General features: G+C 38.5%; 1 protein-coding gene across 11 annotated transcripts in view; it reads left to right on the forward strand.

Annotated features, from left to right (window-relative positions):
- The first annotated feature begins 1,568 nt into the window (after positions 1-1,568).
- The window catches only part of VWC2L (von Willebrand factor C domain containing 2 like), a 405,818-nt gene continuing 393,478 nt past the window's right edge, over positions 1,569-13,908 (forward strand). For 4 of the 11 annotated variants that reach the window (XR_011001012.1, XR_011001011.1, XM_068196553.1 and 1 more), the window contains exons 1-5: positions 2,420-2,575; positions 4,358-4,454; positions 4,890-4,988; positions 9,501-9,628; positions 13,700-13,837. Coding sequence is in view for 9 of the 11 variants with exons in the window: in XM_068196553.1 (XP_068052654.1) it covers positions 2,547-2,575; positions 4,358-4,454; positions 4,890-4,988; positions 9,501-9,628; positions 13,700-13,837 (491 nt within the window). In the remaining 2 variants the exon portion in view is untranslated. Of the gene's footprint in view, positions 1,680-2,418; positions 2,576-4,357; positions 4,455-4,889; positions 4,989-9,500; positions 9,629-13,699; positions 13,838-13,908 lie in introns of those variants that run through there. The other 7 variants (XM_068196551.1, XM_068196549.1, XM_068196552.1 and 4 more) reach the window with 3 other exon arrangements.

The following is a 13,908-nucleotide window of genomic DNA, read 5'->3' on the forward strand; positions in this document are numbered from 1 at the left end:
TAACAGTCAACTTTGCTGAGAGAATTGAGTGGTATTAACTTAGATTAATCAGCTGTACTTGCCTGTATGACATAAATTTACACTTACTCTGTGATTTGTGGTGGGATTGGAAACTTCCCTAAAAGAATGATGCCTTCAGTCGTAGCCATCCCAACTTTTGTAGCGTTATCACCTTTTCAATCTGCAGTTTAGGAGTACTGACTGGTGAACGTTGTGCTTCGTGACGCCACTCCTGCTTATTCGTTTTTTGAGATGCTCTGCTGGAGATCAGGATGCCTCTGGTGGGTTGGATATGATGAAAGAACATTGTGCTGGTGACATCAGTTTAACCTGAAGGAGTGGAAAACCCCAACCACCAAAGATCAAGAAAGGTATGTCAGCATTTGCCCTCTCCCTCTTGAAACCAGCTGAGTTCAAGCTCTGACATGTATTAAACTCAACAGCAGTGTTTGAGAGAATTTGAGGGACTACAACAGTTCTTGTCATCTTTGCAGCATTGTGACAATCTTGTGCCAAACCACTGTTCTTTTATTACAACTTGGAGACTTTGGAAGTGCCAAAGCACTTGTCATTTCTCAAGAATGTGTCTGCCATGGCAGAGAAATGGCAATCCTGTGTGACAATCTCTGCGTAGTGCAGAAACAATAGTTTCACAGGCAGCAGGGCCCTCTTGCGAGATTGTATCTTTCCAGGCTAAAGTTTTAACTGAATTATGTAATTCAGTTTCCTCCACTTATATCTGCTCCGATCTCCAGGCTGTATGTCAATGTGTCAATGCTTACCTTTTGTTTGTTTGTTTGTATTTTTGGGTTTTTTTTTTCTTGTTAACCCTGCAAGGTGCCTCTCCTTTCAACCCAAACATTAGCAATTTTTTTGCAATTTCTGCAATTACTTTTTTCCCCCTCCAGATACTTTGGGCACTTATTTCCATTACTTTACATTAATTCAAGCACTGATTCTGAGTTCCTGTTGCATGTAAATCCCCTTAACTCAATGGAAATTTAGTACTGGTACCTCTAAGTTTACCTTAAAATAAGAAAAAGCAACAGAAATTTTTCCGTCGAATCCCGCAATTTTATTTCAAACTCCTAGGAGCCACGACGTGTGTTCTCCACAAATATATGCTGCTCTCCCAAACTTTTTCCTGGGAAGGCTCCTGCTTTTAAACGTGAATATAGAATTACAGGAGAGTTTGGGGTCTGAGGGGACTTTAGCAATCGGTCCCACAGGACTTAGCTCAGCTTCCAGCTACAAAAATGTTCTATCTGCAGAAGATATTAGTCCTCCCTTGTGAGTGTGAAGCGGTTTCCCCGCTCACTTTCGGCTGTTTTTCCTTCCACTCGAGCACGGGCGGTGTGTGCTCGGCGGAGGGGCCGCCCCGGGAGCCTCTCCAGGTGCCCGCCCTGAGGGGCCGCCCCGGGAGCCTCCGGAGACTCCTCTCCCTTACACCCCGCTCCTCACAGCGCCGCTCCCAAACGCGCGAGGAGCTTCGCCTGGAGTAACAAGCGCTGAATTACATTAAACTGAATTGAATTGAATGAAATTCATTTAAATTCAATTAAAGCCGGGTCTCTTCCCGCCGCAGCGCGGGCGCCTCTCCTCGCGAGAGGTCGCCCCCGGCAACGCCGCGGCCATGGCGGAGGAGGCGGCCGTCTCTGAGGCGGCTTTCAGCCTGCAGAGTATCCTTCTTCCTCCCCAGCCTTTCACCTTCCATCCTCGTCCTCCTACTCCGCCGGGGGTGCCGGCTCCCCGCCTCAGGGGTCCGTCTCCTCAGCGCTCCTCCCGCCTCAGCCGGGCCGGCCCCCGCACCTGCTGGAGGTGGGGTGAGGGCAGCGTTGAGAGTACGGGGGAAAAGTCCAAAATCCTCCCGACTTGTTGGTTGTTTTCCTGGGTTGTTGTTCCTGGAGACTGAAAAGCGGCTAAAGCCTGTCCAGGGAAGGGCAGCGGAGCTGGGGAAGGGGCTGGAGCACCGGGAGCGGCTGAGGGAGCTGGGAAGGGGCTCAGCCCGGAGAAAAGGAGGCTCAGGGGGGACCCTGTGGCTCTGCACAGCTCCTGACAGGAGGGGACAGCCGGGGGTCGGGCTGTGCTCCAGGGAACAGGGACAGCAGGAGAGGGAACGGCCTCAGGCCGGGCCAGGGCAGGTTTAGGTACCAGGAAAAATGTCTTCCTTTAACGGGCTGCCCAGGGAAGCGGTGGCCACAGCATCCCTGGAAGTGTTAAACAGCCCTGTGTGGATACGGCTCTTGAGGACGAGGTTTAGCGGTGAACGCGGACGTGGTGCTATGTTAACAGTTTGGTCTTCAGAGGTCTTTTTCAACTTAAGCAATTCCATGAGTACGTGGGGTTTTGGCCCTGCATAGGCAGTGGGGTCTTGCTCACTGTAAGGTGGTGTTTGCTTTCCCGGCTGAAGGTCGGGGTTCCTGAATACCCCTTGGAAAAGCGGGGGAATTGAATCCTGCAGTGCTGGTGGGGCAGCCGGAGCAGGAGTTAAAATCCCGGCATGAAAAGCTCTTGGCACCTCCCGTGTGTTAGCTATTGAGCACTAAATGCAAAATACCTGTGGAGGAGGGACAAGGTTTGTTGTTAAGACTCCCGGTCCCATTGTACTGCTGGAAAAGGTGCTCCTTTAATTTCCCACTGCCGAATAACTGCCGGGGTATTCATGGTTTTTGGTTTGCACTGAGTATGACTGAGAATGAGGGTTGTGATACACAACCTAGACGTAACTTTGCTGTGGCTTTTAGAGCAAAAAACTCCACCCCATTCTTTCCACATTATAGTTGTAGCAAATTATGTTGGAAGTTTATGACTTTTAAATGTGCAATTTTTTGGTCACAAGACCCAAATTCTGCTTTTGTCACTAGGCTAGATGAGCTGCACCTATTCTCTTTTGTAGCTGTGAGCTGCAAATCAAGAAGCTCTAAACCTTTTAGAGGCTAAACAATCATACTTTAGGCCCTACCATACCTTAGTTTTTCCTGCCTTGCTAGAATTAAGTTGTATATAAAGCCAATTTTAAAAAGTGGGAGAGGGTCCTTTTGCAGCTCGTGCCTCAGTTTCTACATTAGTGAATCTGCACAGCTGTTTTCAGCGTGGCATGCTTAAAAAAGCACTGCCTCAGCAGATTTAACACTGTGGAGAAATACAGTAGTTTTTAAAATTAATTCCCCTGTTTTGTAGTGCACCTAGCTATGATTTTTGGAAGGGAAAAAAAAATGAGGAGAACCCCAGGAGTTTTAAGTAATATTTTAGTGTGGGCAAATTGTTTGCAATGACACATTAGTTTAGACCATAGTGGATCACAAGAACAAGTCAGGTCAATAGAAAATTGAGGAAAAAAATCCCCAGTTTTTGAAAGTTTATTACTTATCGGGGGTTATAGTGTTCAGCTGTTAACCTTCCAGATTTATCTGAGTTTTCCTGGTGCTCTGATGCTGCGCTCTTGAATGCAGATGATACTTTTACCTATGTTTTGTGCTTTTGCATGTATACTGTACTGTGAAAACTGGCAAAAGGCCTGCTTTTAGGAGAATAATTCAGATTTGGGTGACATGGTGCTGGAAAATCATGTTGGCTTTTTTTTTTTTTTTCTGTGTTTGAAGTACTCAATTGCCAGCTTTTCTTTTCTTTGGAAGTTAATTCCTGGTTTATTTACATGGGTCACTTGTAGGCTAACTGATTTCCTAGGGAAGCTGTCAACAGCATCTGCTAAAAACACTTCATTGTTCTTTCATGGGCTGTGAGGCTAGTGGATGAAAAGATGTTTATTTGGCTTTTATTTTTGACTATTTGTAGTTATGTTTAATCAAAAGTTTGACTCTAAGGCGTTTCAAGGAACTGTAGATAATTTCCAAATGAATTTTTCAGTTTTGAAAGTTCCTCACATTTTTATTGTAACTGTCTTGTGCTTATTAAAGCATTTGCATCAGCTCTTTTAAGTGGCCCTGTGGTGTCCAGGGTTTGACCTCAGGTGTTGCTGTTTGAACTCACACATCTGAATTTGCTAAAAATGGTCTTTCCTGAGAGCATGAAGCTAGTTCTGCTCAGAAGGCTGTGGAAATTCTAGTGCAAAAAAGTCCCTTCTCAAAACTGATGATTGGCTGAGACCACAATTGAGCTGCTTTTTTATTTTGGAATAGTGCTTGGCTTCTGAGATCTGATGATTCAGTTTGTAATGGTGTTCAAACCTGCTGTAAAAAGTTAAATCTAAATTCTGTCTCTGTGCACGGAACTGGGCTTGCTCACCTTGAGGCTGAAGGAAACCTTGGAAGTTGAAAGACTTGTGTTCAGAAGAACAAGGGTGTGGGTTATGATAGCACATTTAGAGATGGTTATTTTATGATATTTTTTTTCTAAGTTGGAACTCCTCTCATGCACCAGCTGTTCCAGACTTAACTAAACCTGCAGACATTACCATAACAGATGACTCCAAAGATGATTCTCAGTATGAAGAGGTAACTTACTAGATTGATAATCTTCTGTTATATTTTGGTAGAGTGTTCATATTTCATTCTTTTTACTTCATCAATCATATAGACATCTTGGGGGAAATTACACAAATCTCCTGTTATAAAGTGATGAAAGAGGGCGTATCTATTTTTCAAGAGGAGATTCAGTGTTAGTTGAATTGTTGTGTATTACCTTTATTTGAACAATAAATACTTTTTTAAAGGTATAAGAATTTCTATTAGATAAAACATCTCGTGAGATATTTCAGCTTATATATAAAAAATATTTCAGGAATAGGATTTTTATTTACATATGGCAAAACGGTATTTTCACGAGGAGGGGATTACTTTCAGCAGTTGTAATGGGAGTGGGAACAGTTTTATTGTCAAAGAAAGATGTATAAAATGTGTTGATTCCAAACTTTACGTAATTTCATTTAGGTTTCAGCAGATGATGAGTTCAGTCTTCATGAAGATGATGAGGATCTGTCCAAAGCTTTGCAGACTATCCAAGACCAGGCTGAAGATGCCCAAATTATAGTAAGAGCTTCCTAAACAGTCTAAGAGTCTCTAATTCAGTTGACATTAGTGGCTTGAAATTTACACATGATAGTTTATATAAATTATGAAATATTTATGTGGGAAAGATTGTCAGTTATTTTCTTACAAGCTTATAGAAGTAAACATATGCCATAGTGAAAAAGACAACTTATATTTCCTGGGTTTCATCTTCGTTTAATTTGTGTTCATTTTGTGTTCTGTAAACAACCTGACATTTCAAATATATGTAGCCAAATCTTTAGCTAGATTATTTAAAATATATTAATATAATTGTAACGCATCAATATTTTAGAGTTTGTTCTTTATCTGAGCAGATTAAATGAGAATGTGATCCCTGGCACAGGAAAGAAACTGCATCTGCTTAACACTCACAAAAGGTTGTACTCGAATACTTTGCTGAAAGAGATTGTTCGTATACTGAAAATAAAGAATGGGCTGTTACACTGTGTTGAATCAAAATATTGATGAAATTATCAAACATTCCACACCATTAGTGTTGACATTCCTTACATTTACAGTTTGATTACAAAGCAGTTGTGCAATAGTTCAGAGTTACACAATGGGATTGTTGTATTGCATTTTTCAAAACAGGATTTACCCGAATTTACTTGCTTTTAACAATCTAATGGAAAACTGTTTTTCCCTGCTGTGTTTCCAATATCACCACTATATTGTAGCTTCATCAGAAGGGTACAGTCATAGTCTTCATTTTGCAAAAGTAAATGATTAATAGTGAAAAGATGAAATTAGGTGAATGATACTTAAACTCAAAATGGAGGGAAAATGTGTGTTGTCTTTTGCACTTGTGCTTATCAACAGATCGGTTTTTTACTTTAGATCTAACTCTGAGTGGAAACTGACAGTAAGAGAGTTTTCTGTGTATTAAAACTGAACATGCCTGAAAATTAAGGGAAAGATTGCGGAAGTGTTTGAGATGGCAAATGCTTAATGCTAAGGAAGTAGTGGAAATTCTTCATGTTCCTTAGAGATAGCTGAGACTATGATTGTTTTACTGTGTGAGTTGATGTTAACATAGAAAGTGAAAAAAGAGAATATTTTTAACCTATTGATCTTTTGACAGTGTTGTATTTAAATAATCTTTTACCTCTTCATTGATTTGTTGAACTTGGAGTGGTAGGAGCAGTATGCTAATGTCTATCCCAGTTAATCAAACTGAAGAAACTGTTACTTTTCCTTAAAACCAGCAGAAAATTTGTGCTTAAACTGAAATTCTCTTTGATTTTAAGCTTATGCTAAGAGTTGTCTGCCTTCTTCTTGTTTGATTTTTTATTTGGAGGCTTCATTTTTTCCATAATTTTGAAACTGAAGTGATGTTTTCAGCCTTTGGACAGAAAGACGCGAGTAGAAAAATGTTCTAATACACTTGCTAGTTCCCTGACAGCTTTTATAATGATTTACTGTACATTTTGTGAGGCTCACTGACTCAATGGTTTGATATTAATTCCCTGGAAAAGCCAAGTGTTTCTGGTGACCCAAGTTAGAAGCACTGTTTCCTGTGAATTAATATTAAATCAACATCCCAGCTCTGAAGTAGGAAGCAAAGTAGAAGGCTGTCTTCTTCACATGATAAATAATTGGCCTGTTTTTTTTTAATAACTTGTAATCTTGGCTAAAATAAATTATGTAATAACCATAACCTGGATGATAATTTTAAGTGATTGTGTGTATTTGCTGCTCAACTTTTTTTTTACTTGTCTACGTAGTCCCATATTAAAGTGCAATGCTAGGTGCACAGATCAGTGATCATCCAAAAATATGAAACATTTGATATTTTCCAATTGCAGATACTAAAATTATCCAGAGTTTCTAAACTGAGTAACGTCATTTGTCCTTAAACACATCTCTACATATTTTTTTCTTTTTTTTTTTTTGGTGACATTTTTAAGTAATATAAGTTATTTTTCAACACAAGCAAAAAATATTCTGCATATAGAAGAAAATATCCAGCTGATAGGGACTGTAGGAAAAGGATGGAAAACTTCTGGAAAGCCACACAGAGATGAAAGGTGGCTGAAAAAGTTTCTTCAGTAGTTATGGCTGTTAGAATTTCATTCCAAGTTTTTTGTGCTGTTAATATCTACAATGATAATGAGAAGTAACACTGACATTTATTAATGTTGCAATTTATGTCTGCTTGATTTTCAGTTTGTTTGAACATGTTAAAATCCTTAAATTGCCTTTTTATATTCTTCTTAAATTTAGTAAGTTTTTCGAGAACATCTTATCTTGTTTTTCAGAGAAATTATGAATTTATTTGGTGTTCATATTTCTTCAGTGGACAGAAATTCTTAGAAGTGCTGTGGAAGTTCCTGAAGTTAAGCTCTTGGAAATTTATTTTACTGGCCATATTCACAATCTTTACATCCACATTTTTTAAATATTTTAATTAACACAGAGAAATACTTAACAAAGAAATTATTTAATTTCATGTGACTCCATGATCAGACTCTTTTAATAAGATGGTTTTGTCCATACAACTGCTATAGGATGTCTGTTTGCATCATGATAATTGATTGTATTGTCCTCATTTCCAAACAAGCAAATATATATAACAAAATCTTGTTGTGCTCTTCCGTTGATAGTCAGCCAATAGATTTCCATGAAACTGAAGCAAGTGGTTGGCCTAATATCACTCCCAAAGTCTGGGAAAGAGCTGGGAAGCTCTGGTTTCCTGAGGCCCCGTTGTGATTCTGTGTCTGTTAGACTGAATTCATTTCTCCCTGTATTGTTCCCTGCTTGAGCTTTGGCTCCTGAAACGGTGCTCAGTGCTGGGATCTCGCTAATAAATTCTCTTCTGCACGGATGAAATGAATTCCTATCATATTTCCATTTATTAAGGGAATCAAGCTGTGTCACTTCTTCCGAAGCCTGGCTTTATAGATGTGTTTGGAAAACTACAAGCAACAATATTAGACATTTGCCTCACTTGGAGTAAAGAAAGAAGCAAGCCAAGGGATGCAGCCACATGTCTGCCCATGTGCTCTTTGGTTCTTGTATTTCCACAATTAGAAAATAGTTCTGCCTTATGTACTGGAGCTCTAGTGATGAAAATATGCTAAATATTATATTGCACTTGGCATATTGTATTAGTTATAAGGCAGTGTTACATGGCCTTCATCAGACATGTACAATCTTTTCTGGTTATATTAGCTTGGTTGGTTGGATTGAAGACAACATTTTCTGTGTTATACAAAATGGCCAGGAGATTTTTCCAGTGTTTTCATTTTATCAAGAGAAATGCCTTTGTCACCAGGTAATTTATGCACTCACAGTGAGAAAGCTGCCACTAAGGGCATGAATAAGCCATAAATGAATGGAGTTATCAGAAATCCCTGGCCTTACAGATTCTTTTATAAATGGTGGAGGAAATGATTTGCAGTCATGGCCTTTAGCATCTCTTGGTAAATCTCTCAGTGGGGTTTTCTCACTTTTGTGGTATTTTTTATAATCTCTCACCAAGATGCATGTGCAGTGCAGTAGCTTGTTATGCATTGTCAAGCAGGTCCATTTTGGCACTGTGACCACATGGAATTCCCAAAAGTCAAGGCCCTCGTATTTAGGTATGTCAAGTCACTGCAGTCCATTTGATATCTGAATGAAATAAGGCCACCTCTTTGGCTCTCGTCTCATTGTCTTTAAATGCTTTTTGTGGGGGAGTAGTCTCAGTCTGGGTGGTATTTTCCTTATTTTCCTCCTTACATGTTGAATTTTCTTTGGGAGAGAAACACTAAGCTATGTGCTGAGTGGGGTTGGGTGAAGGGAAGAGATTTGCATTGCATCAGAAAGCTGTGAAAGGTTTTTTTTTTTTTAATTTTATTTTTCTCTGTAGTAGGACCGCTCTGTTCTGTACTGATTCTGCTTTTGGCAGTGTGCTTGCCCCATGAGCTGACCCTCTCTGCAGAGCTGTCTGTCTGGGTGGCACTGGGGGAGCTGCACATGAAGTCCTGGTGCACCATCTGCCTTCTGCTAACACTTGTAGCAGTGCTGTCTGGCGGCTTCTTCAGTGCATGTTGAGAGGAAAGGGACACATGATCTTTGTGAGAATTATTCCTAAGGGATCAGGGGATGGAGAGGAGGCTCTGTCTGTCCCTCCGCTGCATGCACTATTACAAAAAGCATACTAGCCATTCTGCTGGTACCTTGGACAGCTCCATTGTTCATTAGGTACGGACTGATTTTTACTCTGGTCAGTGACAAAAGATCATCAGTTTTGATACTTTCAAGGCTCTGCCACATGATGTCAGGTTTGGAATACCTGCTTAAATAAGGGGAGGGGTTGAGTTACTTCTTTATAACCTTTCACAAACCTTGCCATTAGAAGGATCACTGATTCCAATTTTGTTCTATAAAGACAAGGGGAACATTCAGTTGTACTCCAGTAAATCTGTGACTTTAGATGACTTCAGAAATAGAAAGTATGATCATGACACTTCTCTTTTAAGTTTAACAGTTATCAAAATTTAATTTCAGGATTTTCTGTCGGTTCTGACTTCTGAGAAATCGGTATCAGACATACCTCAAGCAATGGATGACTTCTTCTGCAATTTCCTAGTCAGATTGGGAATGTCTAGAACCCTTGACTGCTTCCAGACTGAATGGTAAAATAATTTAAGTGACCGTGTTGCTTTGGGAATTAGATGGTCAGGATTAAAATATTTTTGGTATTTCAGGGTATTTTTTCAGAAAACTCTCCTGAGCACAAATCATTCTGAAATATGTAGTGTTTTAACAAAAAATGTATTCCTGGTGAGAATGAAGAACCCTGGTTTAAGTAGAATAATAATAATATTTATTAATTGGTAATTTTTGGTACAGCAGTTAACAAATATGAATGTTTTTTATTTTTTAAGATTTAATTTATACAGTAATCAGAAGAATAATAAACTCTTGAGCTGCTGCTATTTTCTTTTTCCAAGCTTTTGTAGATTGCAGGGGTTTTGTCCGTACTTTATGCAGAAGTTTAAAGGTGTGACTTTGTTTAAATACACCATTCTCTTCATGCATCCTGCAGGATGTATACTTTTTTACTGTTGATTAAAAATTACCTGTTAGCAATGGTGCAAAGCTTTGGAGGAGAGCTGAACAACTTTGGAGCAAAAGATGACACTTGTCATGAAGTTCTGTTGAAATACATGAAGTTACAGACTTTCTTTGAACCAGCAGGTTATGTTGGAGAAATTCTGGAAAGTGGAAACACCTCTCTTTGATTAACCTTGTTCTCAGTTTCAAACATGAGAAGTTTGGGGTTTTTTTTTTTTTTAGTAAAATCTCTTGAAATTGTGTAATTTGAAAACTAGAAAAAGTTAGAAACATCTTATTTTTTCATACAGAAACATTGAAGCTTTTAAATTGTCTTAGAAATATTCTCAGGTGTGGAATCTGTGCTCTGGAATTTGTAAGGCTCTGGTCTTACTCATCAGTTCAGGCGTTGCCTTTGGAATTAATAATGATCTGCTTTTTAATAGCATAACGACAGACTTAAATGATTCCTTGGAGAAGGAGCATGATACTTCTGTATTCTTTCTCAGCAAAAGAACTGATATGAGTAGCTGGTATTAAGTTTGAAGTCTAATAGTTTTTATGTTAAAAGATAATTAATACTAGACAGATATAAATAGTGACCTTTTTATGAAGCTTACAGCTTTCTTTGAAGCACTTAGAGCCTGAATTTATATCAGTGGCAAAATTCAAATTGCTTTTTAACAGAAAGTGCAGGATTTAACAGGCCCTATCTTGTAAATTCTTAGCTGTACATATATTTTTTCTCTATAAGTAATACTTTTAATTTCAGTAGCTTTACAAATGAGCTCAGCATGTCAGTATCTAATCTTACTGTATGTAGACTTTCTGCATTAATACCTTATTTCAAAATGTTTCATGTTGGTTTGAAATGGATAATTTACAATATTAATGAAAGTGAGAGCAGATTAGTGTACTTGGGTTCCTCATTATGTATTGGGACGACACTCTTGCTCTCATGCTGTGGTGATCAAGTACTAATGGAATTTAAAATGAGAAATTAATTAACGTAGGGAAAATTTATCAAAAGGCTGGCTTTGAAATTATTGTCTGTCTGAGATCTAAAGGTCACTTAAATTGGACCAAATTGTCTGTGTTTATTCTGGAGTTTGGGAAAACACTCTGTCAAGCGGTATAGAATGCTGTGATTTGATTATGGTTTATTTTATGCCAAAACACTTATTTTTCAATGAAGTAATGAATAATTTTTTAACAGTTGTAGTGATTTTTATCTTTAATTAGGTAGGCTGTTTTGCACATAAACTTTTTGTTCCCATTATACTTTACGGAACTTTACAGTTAAATTATTTTTGAAAATCTAATTTTCCATTAAATTTTCCATTCATTTGTTATACAAGACGTGATAGCACTTTTCTTGTTTATTGAAGATACTGGATTGACAGCTTTTACGTATGAAGTGCAGAGGCTGATCAGCTGTGAATTCCTGCATCTGCCAGTCTCTCCCTCCTAATCCCCAGAGCCCAGGTCATCCTGAGCTATCAGTTTATTGCAGAGCCTCTGTGCAACTTGATTCCTTTGAAATCCAGTTTCTAGGAGTTATAATGCAAAGTATATAGTAATCATGTGTTATTTTCAGTCAGTCTGCACTGAGCTTTGATGACAGAATTATAGTTAACCATCTGTTCATCAGGTTTCTAGATTCTTGGTTAATTTTTAATAGTGATTTAAGAATTATAACTCAGTAGTTCTGAAAAGCTTAGTAAAATACCTGCGTGTGTGCATGGAACTAATTAAATTTCCATGTGCAGTGAAAGAAGTGAGAAGAGCAGTTGTTTGGCAGCCAGCTCGGTATGGTGGAGGTCTGTGAGATTTACAGGACCAGGCTGATGAAAGATAATGAGATTTCTCAGTGCTATTTGTTGCGTGGTTTTCCATTTCTGCTACATGCACAAAAACATTCAGTACTGTTCTTACACAAGGGTGGGGTGAATTTATTGGTATTAATTGTGTTTCATGAAAATTGTATTTCAGAATTTTTACCTCTGCTGGAGTTGAGGTTCATCAGTTATTCATGTTTGATGAGTTGTCGTGCAGACACTTGGTATTTTTTATGAAGTGTGGTTAAGGCATTCAGTGGAGAAATACTTCCAGCAAGTGAAGGAGTTCCTAGAGTTGTGGATTTCTGCCATGAGGCTACCCTTATTTGCAGCAATATTTCTGATAGGAATTGTACCTGTGCGTCTGTTACTGTTTGGAGGAAAGGAAAAAACCCCAAACTTCTTTCTTAGTGGTAAAGCCTGTTCCTACAGTAATTTACTTAAGCAAATGAAGTGATGATAGAATGAATTTTACTGTGGACATATTCAGATAATATTTTCAAAAACCTTTCATATACTGGTGGTGAATGTGACAGCTTAATTCAGAGGGATGAGCATTCCAAGAAGCATCCTCAAAATGCCAATACGTAGCTGACTGTAAGAAGTCATTTGGACAGAGATACTTACATTCACCTTAGGTTTTCTGGAGGATGTTAAGTAAAGGTTGCTTTTTTTCAGAAATGCTTTTGGTTTCAGCAGCATGATTATTGATGAATGATATTGGTGTTTACTGTCTTTATATTTCAGATCTGCTGCTTTTATCCAGGTGTAGGAGATAGTGTTTAGTATGATTTTTATTTCTATTTACTTCTGTTCTTTTCATATTTCCTTATGACTTGGAAACAAAAAAATAATAATGGCAAGTAATGTTCACGTTGCTCCTTCTAGTGAGCTCCCACCCAGAACATCTTCCCAGCAGGCAAGGTCCTTGTGGGGTTATGGTGTTTATCTGGTTAAAGTTAGTCACAAGCCCATGCAGCCTCTGGTGAGCTGATGTCATGGCTGAGGTCTCACTCTTCTGTCTGTACTGTATTCTTACGTTTTACTGACATATCACCAAAAGATGGGTAGTCCTAAAATAGGATACTGATCGAGTAGATGTTATTACTGGAGCTGTAGAAATTCCTGGGGTGCCACTCAGCATTCCAGGCTGCTTCAGATACTTTTACTGCTTAAAATCCAGGTCAGTCTGTGCAAGTATTCAACTAAAGCAACCTTCAGCCTTCTACATCACGGAATCAAGTGTTCTCAGGGGCTGGTAAAATAAGTTAATATTGGTAAGTATAATTAAATAAGGAGAGAGAAAATAAACAGGAAGGAATGAAGACATTTCCCTAGATGAGCTCTGTGTGCCATGTTGAAGATGGCTCAGAATCATTCATCCTTATTATCTGCAGCTTGAGTCCTCAAAAAAAAAAACAAACCAATAAACCAAAACCAACAAACCTTGATGTATATGAGCATGCGAGATAAGAATAAGAAAAAGAATATTTGTTTCTACCTTTTATTTAAGCTATTTAGAAGAAAGGAAGAAAAGAATTGTTTAATGTGAAGTACTGTGTTATGTGTCCTGACTGTTATGTACAATACACATTTTAGAGTGAAAAGCAGTAGAATTTAACAGTGTGGTGGGGTAGTGAATTCACTGCTGTGAATTCTTAATGATCATTGAAGGTAAATGCTTTAAGATGGTAAATATTGCTGTAATTCTAGTTTAGGTAAATGGTAGCATGAGAAGGAAAACATGACTGAAGTGAGGAAATGGAAGCATGCAATAAAATAAGTAAATTAAATCTGTTTCTTTTCTACCAGGTACGAGCTGATAGAGAGAGGTGTGTTCACAGTTGATGATGCTGGGCTGGTTCCAGATGTGTACACTCGCAACCAGCAACTCGAGACTGAGAATCTGAGCTTGAAGAAAGATCTGGAAAGCTACAAACACTCTGTCAAGTATGTTATTTGATTTTATTGAAACTTTTATATATGGTAGTGCATGGCCAGATAAAGTAAACCTAAGTACT

The sequence above is a fragment of the Anomalospiza imberbis genome, chromosome 7 (genome assembly GCF_031753505.1).
Source record: "Anomalospiza imberbis isolate Cuckoo-Finch-1a 21T00152 chromosome 7, ASM3175350v1, whole genome shotgun sequence".
NCBI classification, from domain to species: Eukaryota; Metazoa; Chordata; class Aves; order Passeriformes; family Viduidae; genus Anomalospiza; species Anomalospiza imberbis.